The sequence below is a fragment of the Cibotium barometz genome, chromosome 37 (genome assembly GCF_041138505.1).
Source record: "Cibotium barometz isolate CiBa-2024 chromosome 37, ASM4113850v1, whole genome shotgun sequence".
Taxonomy (NCBI): domain Eukaryota; kingdom Viridiplantae; phylum Streptophyta; class Polypodiopsida; order Cyatheales; family Cibotiaceae; genus Cibotium; species Cibotium barometz.
In genome coordinates, this window is record NC_141082.1 from 3,303,245 (window position 1) to 3,321,135 (window position 17,891).

Genomic DNA, 17,891 nt, shown 5'->3' on the forward strand with positions numbered 1-17,891 from the left:
CATCTCAACATGTTTTCCCCCATGTTTGTCTATTGGGACAGCCCCTGTGAGACTGGCATCATTTTTGGACCAAAAGGTGATGCATAAGGCATAGATACATGTGCCCTGTAAGCATGAGGCATGCCTAGCCCCTCAACATGCATTGATACATTTTCAGCCATAACTTCTCCCTCACGAGCACACTCAAAGGCATGAGTGGCATGAGAGATACACGGAATACCTACACCAACAAAAAATTGCAGCCCATGTTGCATGTGTTGTGCATGCACATTTTCAGCCGGCAATGGCATTTGACATACATTTTGACTGCCATAAACATTGTATCCTTCACTGGCTACATAAGGTATTCCTACATGGCATGAAGTCACTGATTGTTCCTCTCCCATAGATGATAGCATGGAGATTCATCCTCTTAGACATAAGTTCTTGTTCGGGCACTTGTGGGGATTCCAAGACATGTGGAATAGTTGCCTTTTCTGCATAGGCATCCTCGGTACGAGCCAAGTATGCACGTGCTGCATCCCTCGGTTGCATGTGCAACTCTTGAGCAATCATTGCCATTGCATGATCCATATAAGATTCAGCTTTCTTGGCCTTCAAACGGTCATGTACCAATGGATCCTCTCGCGGCAGTAGAGATTCAATTCTTGTTGTTGTGCATGGAGAAGAGCTTGCATGCGAGTACGTTCAGCCCTCAAGACTATGGACTCTTCTTCCTGCATCTTCTCTTTGCCACGGGATGACTGTCCCACATATTCATGTTCCCTATTGAGCACCACATGAGTTTGCTCATCCTATAAAGCATTGGAGACATGCATTTCATTGTCCCTGCCTCTTGTATTAGCATCTTCAACATCCATTGTATGGCTGTCCATAATGTTCTAAGTGTAGAGATAGCTAGTGTTCACGGTGATCGTCTCTCACGATAGAAGTGAAAGAGAACCGTATGCTCTGATACCAATGTAACTTGATTGAACACAATGCTCATCAATACACTTAAATACACTAAGATTTGATGGACACTTGTTCAAATACAAGAAGTAAATTGCTGAATTGACAAGAGACACACAATGAGCAGGAACGGCCGACCCCTCCCTCAAATAAAGTATATTGATCTTGGGAGAATCAAGTACATAGTGTCATGGGCATTTCTAACCAGATTTCCATGCCAATGCATATGAATACAATATTGCAAACAAGTGGTTGTTGATGTAGACTTGCAACCCACACTACTCTCTCAAGTGCCCATGTTCCCTACCATCTGCTCTCTATTGTTCCACCAACACAAGGTAGCAACAATCTGCAAGAGAGCACGTAGGACAAGAGAACACTACACAGGGTATGTGATCTTGTAATCCGGTTCCAGCCCCAGCCCCAGCCTCAGCCCCAGCCCCAGCCCCAGCCCCAGTCCCAGCCCCAGCCCCAGCCCCAGCCTCAGCCTCAGCCTCAGCCTCAGCCTCAGCCTCAGCCTCAGCCATCAGACGTGTCCCCCCCTCTCCTGCAACAACAAAATTCAGTCTGCAAATCTCAGAGAAATTCAAAAATTAAGAGGTATTTGCTTCAATTCTTTGGGAATTTCTTATCAATTCAATCAATTGAGCAGGTACAGGTGCCAAATTGCTCAAATTTTGAGCGAAATTGGCAAAACTGGGTGACATTGGTCACATTCCGCGTCAATTTGCAGGAAATTGGATGTCAAAATTTGGGACTTTTGATGTATTTGTGCCATTGGGCATTCATACATTCTGTATGATGTGAGCAATCTCACATTTGGGCCTAAATTGCAGGAAATTGGAGTGCAGATCAAAGGGCTTTTGTGCCGATTGGGTTGATTTGCATGCAGGCACTTGGCATTTGATGCTTTGGACAATGTGTTGATGCCTGTCAAGCACTCAATGTGCCTGTAAATCAAGGGGCTTTCATGTATTAGATGTATATGTGGCCAGGGGGAAGCACTGTGAAGACTCTGGATGCCTTCATGTGCGTCAATGTACCATGTATGATCAGCAATTGATCTTAAATCAAGGGGCTTTTCAAGATTTTATGCTTGTTGAGCTTGGCAAAGCAGCAGGCAAGACTTTTATGCTTTGAATCCTCAGAAATCCATTTGCAGTCAAGGGGCTTTTGCTCAATTTGTGTTCGGGACTGTTGTATGCAGTGTTCGGGACTGTAAAAGTCTGATTTTCACTCATTTGGACAGCCAGGAGAGCATTTATTGCTGCTGTACTTGTTGGTACAGATTTGGTACAGCTTTGTACAAGTTTTGGCATGGCTGCACATTGATTTGAGTGAGGAAAAGGCTCATTTTCAGCTGCTATACTTGGCGGTACAGGTTTGGTACATCATTGGTGAGCACTTAGTACTGCTGTACAATACTTTGGAAGGGCAACAGAGCACATTTAAGGTGCTGTCCTAAATCTGCAGCAACCAGATTTTGGTGATTTCATCACATACAGTGGGAGTAGAGTTGCATTTGTGCTTCCGCAATGGGAGATAAAGTTTGGGAGAACAACTGTGAGCACTTTGTGTGCTTTTGGTGCAGTGTTTGCACACTTGCAGGGAGTCAGGCATTCACAGGTTGCATATTGCTATGGCGACCATAGGTGAGAGCTCTTCATTGCTTCACATCAACAAGCTTGAAGGCTCACATAATTATGATATTTGGCAAACCCAATGCTATAATGTGTTGCTCCAGAAGAAGCAGCACAAGCCTATCAAAGAAAGGGGTGTAATGCCCGCTTCTCTTACTGCTGAAGAGTGGGAAGATATGGATGAGCTAGCAAGATCCACCATCATGTTGTCTGTGTCAGACACTTTACTTTTCAGCATTCGTGAAGAGAAGACAGCTTGGGGAATGTGGCAAAGATTGCAGGACTTGTATGCCCAACAAAGTGCCTCAAGCAAAGTGTATTGGTTGAAGAAACTCGTAGGTCTTCAAATGAAGGAAGGGGCGTCTGTGACAGCCCATCTAAATGAGTTTAATGGTGTTGTCAGCCAGGTAATCAATCAAAAGTTGGCAATGGACAATGAGTTCAAAGCCACCTTTCTCTTATGCACTTTGCCAGAGAGTTGGGACACATTCAAGACAGCCACTAGCAATTCGAATGCTATGGTGTCATATGCAGATGTTGAGGGTGCTCTTCTTCAAGAGGAGATGAACAGGAAGAACAACTCTGTTGGAAAGTCCAATGCAATGAATGCACGTGGGAGATCCCAGCAAAGGGGTAAAAGCCAAGAACGGGGAAGGAGCAGTCCCGCTCCAAAAAGGACTTGGAATGCCATTATTGTGGCAAGAAGGGACACATCAAAAAGCAATGCTACAAATGGAAAAATGATCAAAAGGAAAAGGGAAAAGGCAAAGACAAAGACAAAGATGAAGCCAAAGAAGCAAAGCCAAAGGGCAAAAGTGGAGTCAAGATTGAAGAAGTCAATGTGTCACATGCAGGTGACAGTGAGGATGAAGTCCTATTCACGTCTTCACTTGATGCCCATTCACTACTTGCAGGAGATGGTCATGGTATGCACTCATGGATCATTGATTCAGGTGCCTCCTTTCATGTCACAGGTTGCAGAGACTTGTTTGTCAGGTATACTGCTGGCAATGAAGGAGTAGTTTATTTGGGTGACAACCATGCATGCAAGATTCTTGGCAGAGGTGATGTGAGGCTTGTGTTTTCAGATGGTTCACAGCTTATGCTCCATGATGTCAGGCATGTGCCTGAGATCAAGAAGAACCTACTTTCTACTGGACAGCTTGATGATGCTGATTATGTTACCACATTTGGTCGTGGAAAGTGAAAGATTAGTAAGGGCTCACTGGTTGTTGCCAGAGGCTCTAAGGTGGACACTCTTTATTTCATGCATGCTGGTGTTTGTCACCATGCTAATGTAAATGCAACCGAGCTGCCGGAAATCTCTATGTGGCACAGCCGGTTGGGCACATGAGTGTCGAAGGAATGGAGCAATTGTCTCGTTTTGGTTACTTGCCTTCTCTAAAGTTTTCAAGTTTTCAGTTTTGTGAGCATTGTATATATGGAAGGCAACTCCAGTGCCCCCACAAGAAAGCTCTTGCACAGAAAGATGCTCAGTTAGAGCTTGTGCATACAGATGTATGTGAGATGCCTCAGCTTTCTTTGGGAGGGGCAAAATATTTTGTGTCATTTATTGACGATGCCACACGCAAGGTGTGGGTTTATCCTCTTCGTTTGAAGAGTGATACATTCTCAGTGTTTGAGAAGTTTGTTGCTCTTGTTGAGAATCAAACTGGCAAAACACTGAAGGCTTTGCGTTCCGACAATGGTAGAGAGTATATGTCCAAACAGTTTCAGGACTTTTGTGATGCTAAAGGCATCAAGAGGGAGCTCTCTACTCCTTATGATCCTCCACAAAACGGGACAGCAGAGAGGATGAACAGGACCATTCAGGAGAAGGTCCGTTCTATGTTGTCACATGCTGCATTACCTCATGGTTTTTGGGCTGAAGCTGTTATGACAGCCGTTCATCTTATAAATAGGTGACCTAACACGAGGCTTGGTGGGAAAGTGCCAGAGGAAGTATGGACAGGGAAGCCTCGGTCATACAAGCACTTGAGAGTGTTTGGTTGCGTTGCGTACGTGCACATACACAGGGAAATGCACACCAAACTTGATCCTAAGTCTCACAAATGCATATTCCTAGGATATGGTGACAGAGGTGAAATGGGGTATAGACTTTGGGATCCAGTAAATAGAAAGATTATACGCAGCAATGATGTCATTTTTGATGAAACATGCATGTATAAGGAGCCTGCAAGGCAACAGGAGACTGGCAGAGTCATCTTTGATGATGATGGACATCATGGACAACAACCAAGGGCTGTAAATCAGCCATTACAGCAGCAAAACCAGCCCTTAAATGGTGCTGAAAATGGTCCAAATGGACAGCCAGAGATGGCAGAAGATATCCCTATGCATATACCACAGTTAGAGGAGATACCGGGCATGATTTTTCAACCATATGGCATGGAACAGGAGCCACCAATAGGTGATATGCAGGCTGGACAACAACCTGCAAATGATGGTCATTTGGTACGGAGGTCCACTAGACCCTCCAGACCCCCTGACAGGTTTGTTCCAGGGGTTGACTACTTGATGCTTAGTGACTGTGGGGAGCCCTCATGTTATAAGGAGGCTTTACAGAGGGCAGACAAGGCTCTATGGGAGCGTGCTATGAAGTCAGAGATGGATTCTCTGCACAAAAATGGAACATGGAAGTTGGTGCATTTACCTGCAGGCAAGAAGGTTTTGCCATGCAAGTGGATTTACACGCTCAAAGTTGCACCAGATGCAAAGCCAAGATACAAAGCCAGGTTAGTGGCTAAGGGCTTCAAGCAGGAATATGGTGTGGACTTTGATGAGATCTTCTCTCCAGTGGTCAAAATGACCACACTTAGAGCTGTATTAGCTTTGGTTGCTCATGATGATCTGGACTTGTTCAGATGGATGTGAAGACTGCTTTTCTTCACGGTGATCTCCATGAGGAGATATATATGCAACAGCCAGAGGGTTATGCAGTGAATGGAAAGGAGAAGCTTGTATGCAAGCTGAAAAAGAGTCTTTATGGGCTCAAACAGGCACCAAGGGAATGGTATCATAAATTTGATACATTCATGAAATCCCAGAATTTTAGGAGAAGTGACATAGATCACTGCTTATACACCAAGAAAGCTTTGGATGGCAGTCTATTGATCCTCATCTTGTATGTTGATGATATGTTGATTGCCGGGAAATCTCGTAAAGAGATGGATGCCTTGAAAAAGAGGCTGCATCAAACCTTTGATATGAAGGATTTGGGTGATGCAAATCACATTTTGGGTATGCGGATACTTCGGGACAAAAATCAGCATGTGTTGTATTTGTCTCAGAAGGAATACATTGGCAAAGTTTTGCAGAGGTTCAATATGGACGGGGGGAAGAAGACAATATGGACGGGGGGAAGAAGACTAGTACTCCTTTGCCTCCATATCTGAAACTCAGTGCTATGGACAGCCCACAGTCGGATAGAGACAGAGCTGATAAGGCCAAGATTCCGTATGCTTCAGCTTGTGGCAGTCTCATGTATGCCATGGTTGCTACTAGGCCGGACATTGCATTTGCAGTGGGAGTGGTTTCTAGATACATGGCCAAACCTGGCAAGAAGCATTGGGAAGCAGTGAAGGGTGTCATGAGATACCTGAAAGGCACACAGGATATATGCATTTGCTTTGGCAAACAGGATGCATTAGTGCATGGTTACACGGATTCGGATTATGCCGGTCATCCAGATAACCGGAAGTCTACTACCAGTTATGTATTTACATTCACAGGAGGTGCTGTGTCATGGATATCCAGGATGCAGAAGTGCACTGCCTTATCTACTACAGAGGCCGAGTATATTGCAGCCACAGAGGCTTGCAAGGAGGCATTATAGCTATCTCGGTTAGTGGTTGATTTGGGTTATACAGGGGATATTCCATTGTTGCATTGTGACAGTCAGAGTGCCATCCAGTTGGCAAAGAACCCTGTCTTTCATGCAAAGACGAAGCATGTGGATGTGAAGTATCACTTAATCAGAGAGGTGATAGAGAACAAGCAAATTCAGCTTGTTAAGATTCATACGGATGACAACCCGGCTGATCTGTTGACAAAGAGTTTGCCTCCGGAGCGGTTTGCTCATTGCAGACACTTGATGGGCATTGGATGAGGCCAGTTTCAGCCTTGATATGGCCTTGTATATTATCATGTACATGCTGATTTTTCTTTTCCTTCATTTAAGGGCACTTTGCCTTAAAGTGGGAGGTTGTTGGGGTAAAGGCATTATGCCCACCCTTATAGTGTGTACAAGCCCATAAGTTATAGTACATAGTACACTTAGTACATTTAATGTACTAAGTGCACTATGTGTACTAGTGCAATATACATGTGTGATAGGGGAGTCACACACTCATATCATGAGTTGACTTATCCCCACAACTCTCTCTCTCTCTCCCTTCTTCTCTGTGTATGTCTCCCACATAAAACCTAACCCTAATTTCTTCTCCCCATTCAGATACTGGATAACGCTGAGATAAGGAAAAGGATCAAATATGAATGTCATGACGCTCCCACAGAGCAGGTCATCCACGGTTTTAGGGAATTATAATTTGGTAAAACAGATGTTTCCTTGAGCTAAGATGAAGGCATATGTCCAAGACTGTGTGGTAAAGTGTCATCATGTCAAGAGAATAAGGTTGAACGCCTTATCACTCGAGATATGTTACATCCTCTAGAGGTCCCACGAGGTAAATGGGAGAATATTTTCATGGACTTCATTGTAGGTTTACCACGGACCAACAAAGGGCATGATGCTATCTCGGTGGTGGTAGACAGACTGATGAAGATGGCACAATTTTTACTTACAAAAGTGATGGCTAAGCAAGCTGAATTGGCGCAACAATTTGTGAGAATCTTTTCAGGTTGTATGGACTGCCTTTTGACATAGTTAATGTCAGGGACTCGAAATTTTCTGGACACTTCTAACCAACTAGTTTTCCAAATATTGGCTCTGCTTATGCTCATGTATGGATACCAACTTAGATCTATAGTAACAGTTGAACTCAAGGGTATTCAGATTAATATGGCTAGAGATTTCTTAGCAAATATGCACAAACTGCTAATCAGTGCACTAAAGGCTATCAGGAATGCACAAGATCATGTGCGATTTTATGTTGATAGGCAACGTCCGCCCAAGGTGCAAAGGTACGTAGTGTACGGCATGCTATCAGTATGTACGGAACATACTTCTGTACCGAACAAATTTTAAGGTACGTAAACAGCACGTACCATTTGTAAATAGTCCTAGAAACCTGAATATTTTGTAGACATAGCAACCAAAATACTTAAAATAGTGAACCTCATTACTTAAAGTTTAAATCAGTTACCAAGCCCATTACACAATACCTCATGTCATAGTGATATAGAGTGGATTGCTTTGATGCCTCCCCTGTACCTCTCGCATCTTGTGGCAGGAGGTCCTCATCATCGGCAATACGTGCCCTCTTCCTACCTGTGGTGGATTGGGCTAAAGCCAAAAGGCTTTCACCCTCATCTAGTGTACCTGAACCTGTAACATCTCCAATAAAAGCATCATGGAGAGCATCTTGCGTACTTTCACCACCTCCAACACTGCTTGCACCACCCATTGCAGGACAATTCTCCGCAATCAATTGGTCCCTCAAAGCTTGTGGTATTTTATCACATGGACCACATTTATTGGTGCACCCGATACCTGCCATGTGCTTGATGACGCGAGTTATGGTGCTAGTGTACTGCTCCCCGCAATACTTGCACGCCCATAGCCGAGTACCTGACCCTTGCTGAGAAGGGGTGTTAACAACCCTCAGGACATTGGTGTGGATTGCCCAGTTCGGGTTAGTCTTGCGCGGCACGATGAAGTCTGGGCGGGAGAGAGAGCGAGGAAAGGACTCGTGGGAGGTCTCCAGAGGAGTGCGCACACTTGAAATTTGCTCTGCAAAACTTTGCAGGTACACACAGGACACTCGATTTTGCAAGTACACACAAAATGCCCAAAATAAAGTGCAACGTGGTCGCTTATCTACAATCGCCTGAATTTGAACCTCGCCACACACGCCACATATTTTTTATTTTTTTAAATGACTGCGTACGGATCCGTACAGTACGGTACTGTACCGTACTGTACAGATCCGTACGTACGTACGGCAGCAACCTTGCGTCCGCCTGCCAATCGACTGAAAGAGATGTTGGGAGCTCAAGTTAACCTTCTTACCCCTAACGAACTGGTCAAATTTGAGGACTTGTCTTATGTTTCACATGAACCCGAGAGGGTGATTGATTTCAGGGAAAGAAAAATTCGGAGCAAGTTGATCCCTAAATATAAGATTAAGTGGAAAGATAGGATGGACTCAACTTGGGTGTCAACACCTAGTTTGAGTAAGCACTTCCCTAATTTCATTTAAGAGTAAATACTTGAAGAGGGGAAGTATGTTATGTACCTAGACACTAATCTATGTATTAGAAACCTAATCCATAGGGTTAATTAGCCCCATGATTAGGGATTAGCAGGCAGATACTTGGCTAGGATTCTTGGATTGATAGAACAGGCTTAATAGCTGTTTATAGCACGTTAGCTATTTGTGGCATAGTTATCACTATATAAGCGAGGGCCTGGGTTATTTGGAGACAATTGTGTAGATGGACCACTCAAGGTCTAGCTTGGACCAAGAGAGCAGGCATGCTCATGCCATGCACATGGCAAGTACATAAGTTCGCTTGTCAAAGGCCTTCGGGTAGGCTCAATGGTATGGGACGTCGAAATTAGACATGAGTCTATGGGATTGTGCCAGAGCCTTGGCCTTGGCTCGTGGAAGATTGGTGACGAGGGTCATGGTTGGGAGGTGAGCTACCCCATGATTAGCATAGATCTTGTGGAGGACTTTACATTTCTCATATCACCAAGACCCGCCCCTGGTGGCCGATTGGCAGGATTGGGTTAGCACTTTTATGGCCTAGGTACTAACCATCACTATGGGCCGTCTGCATTACTATGGATTGACAACAGTGGTTTAGAAATTTTATGGCCAAGGTACTAACCATTATAGCAGAAGGCTACAATAATATGATATCCCACTCCACTAATAACCCTTACGTCTATAGCTCTTCCAAAAAAAGCTATACTAATGGAATTATTCACTTATAACTCACTTTTGAATTATTTATACTAAGCTTGCTATATCCTAAATGTGGCTCTCCGTCCCCCACCCCACCCCCCACCACCCCCCCCCCCTCCCGGCACCCCCGGCATCCCCCTCTAATGTAGTCTCCCTCCAAGAGCCACCAGCCAGAGATGGAGTCCCCCCCCTTCTTGGTTTTTCCTACCTCACATGAGGGTGTTCTTGTCACTTCGTCCTCTTTTGAGGGTTGTAGTCTGCATTGAGCAAACACCAAAGCTTCTTTAGTTCTCATTTTAATTTTTGGCACCCCAGGGGGGTGTGGTGGGGAATGCCTCCTTTTATACTTTTGAAACATTTATTCAATGAAGTCAATGCACATTACTTCCTCTTCAAACAAAAAAAGGATATATAAACTAAATAAAATCTAACGTGTTAAATTTCTTCAAAGCTGATGCAAACTCAGCCAACTCTAGCACATTTTATTAGCCTATTTGCAAGAAGTAAAGGAAGGAAAATAAAATAGCTACCTGCTCTTCCAATTTGATATGCTTTGCAAATAACTTGGCAGGCTTGCATGATTTGGTCAAACTCCTCAATCCCCTGAGAAAATGCACAAACACATACGTTTCACTACCTTAATTCAATTTTTTTTTAAAATCACTTTGAAGAGTAAGTACCAGAAGACAAGAATGAGAATATTGCTGTGTACCGGGGTTCAGGATGGGTGTAGAGAAAACTTAGCGATTGGTTTTCTTATATGTTTAAAAAACGCGATGAGAACAGACCAAACCATGATAAGACAGATTGGGTCCAACTCGAGGGGTACTCAGGGCAAGAAGTCTACAAGGTGACCCTTGGAAAGCTATAAATGGGCCTTGTTGTGTTGCAGAGGCTGCTGTGAGGATGGGAACTGGGTTATGTCTTATGTAGGTGTTGATGCTGAGGGCATAAGTGAGGCATTAGACTCGCAGGTCGCAGCTGAAGTGGTCTGTGAGAAACCCTTTGCGTTTTCCTCTCCTCCTGAAGCTGTGGGTAACCTTTTGCATTTTCCTCTACTCCTGAAGCTGTTGCATCTAGGAAAAGGAGGTCGATAATAACAGGTTCTTGCTCCTCCTCTTCCAAGCTGCCCACCAAGACATTCATTTTTGGAGATAGAAGGGGAGACGTAGGTACCCTGTCGGAAGCAAAGGCCAAGCTATTGGATCTCAGCGGTGGCTCTTGGCAGCAGTAATTGTGTGTGGAAGTTGATGTGAAAGAGTGCATGTTGTGGAAGTATGGATCAATAAATTCCAGCGTACATTGGTAACTTTGCACGGGAGTGTATGGTGAAAGAGGAGGTCAAGAAGGACACAGTAGCTATGGAAAAGGATGAGGCTGCCCCAAGATCCCCAAGCCAATGAAAGATAAAACATGGAGAAGGGTGAGCTCTCAAGTGACCCAAGATGTTGGTATTGTTGAAGATTAGGATTTAATCACAAGGGTTAACAAGAGTGATTAACAAGAGGGCATGAGATAAACTGAAAGATTAGGCATACACAACATTATAATGATGGTCCTTTTATAGGAAAGACCCTCCATTACAAGGTGTATGCATATGCACATATGCCACATATCAAGCCTATGATGCCAAGTGTCCCTAAGAGGTGTCATCTACATACATCATTGCTTACATAAGATCCTCTTAAGATGTTCACTCACAAGAGAACCCACACACTAGCGGCTGTCCACACACAAGTGTAGAGTGCACCATCGTCGCCTACCTACACGGCTTTTCCACCCATGCACCACCGCCGATAGCTCCGCCCAATGCTGACTAAGTTTGTGGTAGCTTCAATTGGCCCTCATTTACCAACCCACACCCAAATCCAGTGGCAGCCCTCGGTTCTACCCTACCAATCAGCCCGACCCTACCTCTACATTCCATCCTTCGCCATCCTCAGTAGCTCCACATCTCCATCAACAAGAGCTATCATCACGGGTAAAACCTTGAGGTATTGGTTTCTTGTTTTGGGGCTTTCTCTCATAGATATCTTTTTGGATTAGGCATCCATAGGCACTCCAATTCTTGTGCACGTATCTCAGAGCTTTGTTCTAGTCACTCAAGTATACATCCTGTTTTTCGTATACTTTCACGATCGCATCTTACATCGAGTCCAATCCCGGCACCCTTGTGCACAATCTAGTTCGTCTACTAGTGCACAAGCTGGCTGTTCTTTCTTACACATAAATCTCATGGCAGAGGTGTTGCCCAAGTGTACATGGGAAAGTGTTTCAAAGCCTTTGAAGAAAAGCTAGCTGAATTATTCTTCGAAGGACTACACTCTTGTGTGCATCCATAACACAAGAGAAGACAACTCATTGTGTGACCCATTGGAAGGCCATTGGGGTGGCACACAAACGGGTGAGTTTCTCCGACTCTTGTGCGTGTATGGTAAGCCATCACATACAAATTGAGAGATTTCAAAACATTTGTTTTCAATCTTGTTTGATGGTGATACCATGCTGAATTTAATCAGCCAATACACTTTGTTAAAAAAAAAATATGGAGGAATAATCTATATTCCTGTGAAGGGGCCAAGGCGTTCCAGGTCTACGTTGTGTCGGCTTTCTCTCTACCATTCTTCTCTCTCTCTCAAGTGATTGCTGAAAATTCTGAGTGGTTTGCTTCAAAATTCAGCAGTGATTAAAGTTGGCTAAGTGTGATTAGCAGTGAATAGTTTGTTACGCAATTGCGAAAGGTTTCATTGGTATCTGTCATGACCCTGTGAAAATGGAACAGCACAACTGTGGGCATGGTGGTTGCTGAGCAAAATCAATATTAAATGATTCATATTTGGGGTGTCCGGACAAAGGGAATGAGGTGTGGACATCTTCAAATGTGAAGGGGGACCAGAACATTAATATTTTTAATGTTTTATCCATGGGTGGCCCCTAGGCCTAAGTGGCCCCTAGGAAACTTTAATAAACATTAAAGTTTGGGCCTTAGGATATTTTTGGAGGGAGGAAACTCCACTTTTGGTACACGCCTCCCTCATCTCTCTCTTTCTTGCTTTTTGGGAATACGTGCAAGTTTCATGCGTGGAAGAGAGGAGAAGCACAGTCGACTGCATAGAGGTGGAAACTGCTGTGTGTGTGAAGAGCAGGCTATACAGACAGGCCGTAAATCGTTGTGGAGGCTTCCCGTACAGGGCTGTACGACAACAGGTACAGTTGTACGGCTGCTGCAGGTTCAGGGGGCGCTGACAGAAACTAAAGGCGGGTACAGTACGTGCTGCAGGTTTTGGCGACGACTGTGCTGCTGGTACAGGCGCAGCAGACAGGACAGCGCAGACACCTGTACGGACAGGTACAAGCTGACACAGGCCACGCAGGCCTGTACGGACAGGTGCAGGCTGTCAAGGACTGTTCTATCCAGTAGGTACAAGTGGCAACAGCTGCAGGCGCAGAGACTGTACGGACAGGTACAGTAGGGCTTTACTGACCTGTACGGACAAGTACAGCTGGTTTCAGTTCTGTTCAGACCTGAACAATAGTGGGCGATGCATTCCCAGCTGTAGGCAATGCTTTATCAAAGCTTAGTTGGTGCATCAGTCAAGTGGTTGCAGGGAGAAAAGTACAGACAGTTTCTGGCAAGTACAGACTGGTACGATCGGTCTCACGGGTGCAGAACCACGCACTGAATTGGTAAGCTCTGAACTTGTCCATCTTTCTTTCTTTCCACTGGCTTATGTCTGCTCTGCAGAGTTGTGTTATCTGGCCCCTTGTGAGAGGAGGGGTATGGCAGATTGAAAGGGTGGAAACAGAGACTGGACAGTGGATGTATGTTTGTGCTGAGTTGTGAAACCATGTTCATGGAATATGCCAGGTGTGTGCTCAAGGCTGCCCTGCTGAATTGTCTTGGTTGATCAGAGGGAAGCACAAAGTGTTGCTTTTGTGGGACACAGATCTGTGTGTGAATCCTCTGTGCTAAGAGGTCTTGTGGGCTGCCAGATTGGACATACAGGTGTATTCTCTTGGCTGGCTTTGTTGTACTCAGTTTTACATCACTTTGAATTTGAATAAAGAAATACCGAAAGGGGCACCAAGCTTTGGGGCCAACAGGTGTCGATTTCATTTCAGTTTTGGGACACTCTAATTTCGTTTCTTATTTGGACTACATGTGGAAGGGTGACTGCTAGTCTACCGCACTTTGGTTTCTACCAGAGGCCGGTTTCAAGGTTCCGTTGCCGGGACCCATCATCAACTTTCTTAAGGGGGTGAGCTCATGGTTGACTCAAGGAAAGTCATTGTTGAAAAATTCAGCAACATGTCTGATACAGAAGACGAATATTTTTATAATGAAGAGGAAGAGCAAGAGACCTCTCCTGAGAGAAATGAATCTGAGGATATTCTTGCAGGAGAACAAGAGACCTCTCCTGAGAGAAATGAATCTGAGGATATTCTTGCAGGAGAACACACTGCAGATGATGAGCAATATGAGGATGTAACACAGCCAGAAGATATGCCTAGTAAAGAGGAAGATGATGCTCAGTTTAAAAATGGTTTGGCCGGTGTAATGGATGTGTTTATGCAGCTCACACAAAGTGAGAAGTTTGCTAAATTTATGAGATCTCGTTCTGAGCCTGACAAGAAGAAGAAGAAGGTGCGTTCTAAGAACCCACCTCAGGGTCATAGTGCTGCCTTCCCACAGGATCCATCTTTTGGACAGTTTCCGAACATGCAGCATGCTTTTGGTGCTAATTCTCAGAGTTCCTTTTTCGGACAGCCATCTATTCCTCAGCAGACTCTGCATCCAAGTTATTTTGGTGGTGGCTCTGTGTTCCAATCCATGATTGGGGGTTATCCTCAGGGGAGGTATGGCTATGCCAGGGACTTTTAGGGCAAATTTTCAGCCTGGGATGCAAGGAAATATATATGGTGGTATGCAGTCCGGAATGCAAGGAAACATGTTTGGGGGCATGCCACCTGGAATGCAAGGAAATATGTATGGGGGCATGCAGCCCGCTATGCATAATAGTATGTTTGGAAACATGGCTGGAATGTATGGCATGCCAGCTGTGGGAATTGGTAATGTTGACCCTATGATGGGCATAAATGCTGGGGGTAGCAATCTTGTGAAGCCACTTCCTTATGATAATCTAACGCCTATGTTGACCCTATGATGGGCATGAATGCTGGGGGTAGCAATCTTGTGAAGCCACTTCCTTATGATAATCTAACGCCTATGGGTAAGGCGAAGGATTATAAGGAAGGAGGAGCTGCTGTGAAATTTGATACATTCAGTGGGGCCAAAGATAAGTTAAAGGCACTTACCTTCTTACAGCAGTTTGATGCTGCTTTTTCTGGTCGTAATTACACGGAGTCCTCTAAAGTGAGAAAAGCTGCGACTTTTCTCAAAAAGGCAATGCATTGCAGTGGTGGTCTACTCTTCTTTAGCAGGGCATAGCACCATCTACTTGGGTACAACTTAAACAGGTCTTCTCTTCCGTATGGCTCACATCTACTTTTGAGGTGGATGTAATGACAGCATGGCACAAGTTGGATGCATCAAAGTGTGAAGATCTTGAGGATTATAACAAGAAGTTTTGGGAAGCTTTACTCCCAGTTACTTCTTATCGTGCAGTGCCTTTGTCTGAGCAGGTAGAGAAGTATTGTTGTGGGCTGCCCAAGGAAGTGCATGACTATTGCATCAAGACTCCAGTAACAAATATGTCACAAATGATAAAGAATGCTATGACAACTAATGCGTTACTCACTGGAGTCTCATCTGGATTTAAAGGCTGTATGAACTCCAGCAAGAAATTTGAAAAGTCAGGGCATGCTTCGCATGATGGAAAAGGGTCTACAGAGAAGCGGTATAAGAAGTTGCCAATGCCCAAGAGAACTCCAGAGGAGAGACAGGCTTTGAGGGATGCCGGAAATGTTTCTACTGTACAGAAGAGGGACATATGTCTTTTAATTGTCCCAAGAGACAGTCCCAAAAGGACTCTGACAATAAAGGGGAGCCCAAGTCAAAGAAACCAAAACCTTCTGCAAGGTTGGTTCCTGATCTTGTTGGGGAACAGCCAGGTGGTGAAGAGACTGAGTTGTGCAGGGCATGGGGCAAAGTGAGAGATCAAAAAGCTTTGATATTCTTTGACACAGGTGCTAGAGCCAACTTTATTTCACCGGATTTGGCTGGCCGATTGGGGATCCGTGCAGAGGAGATGGGGCCTTTATATGAGGCTAACATGGCTTGTCCTGGGTATGCAGAACCCGTCACTCCTATTATTGGGAAGCTCAGGCTTCATTTGCAGGGTTACGTGGACAGCGAAGAGTTTTTCATCATGCCACTTCATGGATGTGATGTTTTGTTGGGAATGCCATGGTGCCACAGAGTACATGCGGTGGTGGATACATACAATAGGAAGATCACTTTGACTCATAGAGGAAAAGAACATGTTTTGGATGTAAAACTTAAAGGGGAATCTGTTCCTATTGTATCAGCTTCGGCAATTTCATCAGTAATGAAAAAGCATCTTTCCGCGTACTTGACTTATGTAAAGGATGCAAAAGATGATGAGTCTAAGTCTAATTTGTCTATGTTAGATAAGGACAGGACTGATTTCTTATGTGGGTTCCAAGATTGTTTTTCCAAGTCATTGCCAGGGGAATTTCCCTGGAAAGGCCAGAAGATCATGCCATTGATCTAATTCCTAGTAGTACTCCACCAAACAGACCGCCGTACCGTGTTAGTGCAGCCCAACAAGAAGAAATTATGAGTCGGGTACAGGAGCTATTGAATAAAGTGTTGATACAGCCTAGCTCATCACCCTTTTGCTCAGCTGTACTCTTAGTGCAAAAGAAGGATGGTTCTTGGCGCATGTGTATTGATTACAGGGCTCTGAACAAGAATACCATCAAGAATCGATTCCCCATTCCGAGGATCGATGACGTTTTGGACAGCTTACAAGGCTTCACTGTTTTTAGTCGGATTGACTTGAAAAGCGGGTATCATCAGATACATATTAGACCCGAGGATGTGCATAAGACAGCATTTCGAACCACGTTTGGGTTGTATGAGTTCTTGGTTATGCCCTTTGGATTGACAAATGCACCTGCCACATTTAACAGAATGATGGACAGGATTTTCCGGCCTTATAGAGCGTTTGTGGACACATTCTTTGATGATATGATTGTGCATTCACAAACTGAGGAGGAGCACAGAAGGCATTTGGCCATTGTATTTGCAGAACTCCGGAACCATAGGCTGGTTATTAATGGCAAGAAGAGTGAGTTCTTCTTGCAAGAGATACACTTCTTGGGACATATTGTGTCTAAGCATGGAGTCCGTATGGATCCATCGAAGGTGGAAGCAATTCTTAATTGGCCAGATTTGAAAACCGTGCATGATGTACGCAGCTTTTTGAGATTGTGTTCCTATTACAGGCGGTACATACGGTATTTTGCTGAATTTGCTTCGCCCCTTCATGCCTTAACAAAGAAGGCAACTCTGTTTAGATGGACTGATCAAGAAATTACAGCCTTTAAACAGTTTAAAGAAAAGCTTACTTCGGATCCAGTATTGGTATTACCGGACCTCCGAAAAGCTTTTGTTGTCCAGTGTGTGCATGTGGAAACAACATTGCGGCAGTTCTCATGCGGGAAGGACATGTGATAGCCTATGAGAGTCGAATATTGCAAGATGCCGAGAAGCATTTACAGGTTTATGAGAAAGAGATGTTGGCTGTAATTCATGCTCTTTCTACATGGAAACACTATTTGCTTGGGGCTGATTTCACTATGCAGACAGATCATCAGACCTTGCGTTATTTCCTCACGCAAACTAAGCTTTCTGAGAAGCATATGCGATGGGCAAACTTTTTGTCTATGTTCCACTTCCAGATTGTGCATGTGGAAGGCAAAAAGAATGTTGTGGCAGATGCTTTGTCACGCAAGCCACAGGTCTCAGCAGTTTCACTTGCTTATCATCATGAGCTTGATGAAATGAAAGAGCAGTACGCCCATGATGAGGACTTTGAAAGGTTGTATGATCAGATGTCTGAGGGTCAGCGGCATGAGCACTATACTCTCAGAGATGGGTTTTTGTTGATGCATGGTAGACTGTGTGTGGAGGGGTATGGCAGATTGAAAGGGTGGAAACAGAGACTGGACAGTGGATGTATGTTTGTGCTGAGTTGTGAAA

The 17,891-nt window shown here is 44.5% G+C and overlaps 1 protein-coding gene across 3 annotated transcripts in view; it reads right to left on the bottom strand.

Moving 5' to 3' along the window:
• The window catches only part of LOC147616847 (uncharacterized), a 119,607-nt gene that overhangs the window by 62,519 nt on the left and 39,197 nt on the right, over positions 1-17,891 (bottom strand). For all 3 annotated transcript variants that reach the window (XM_086776487.1, XM_086776488.1, XM_086776486.1), the window contains exon 3: positions 10,234-10,306. In XM_086776487.1, the coding sequence (XP_086632613.1) occupies positions 10,234-10,306 (73 nt within the window). The remainder of the gene's footprint in view (positions 1-10,233; positions 10,307-17,891) is intronic.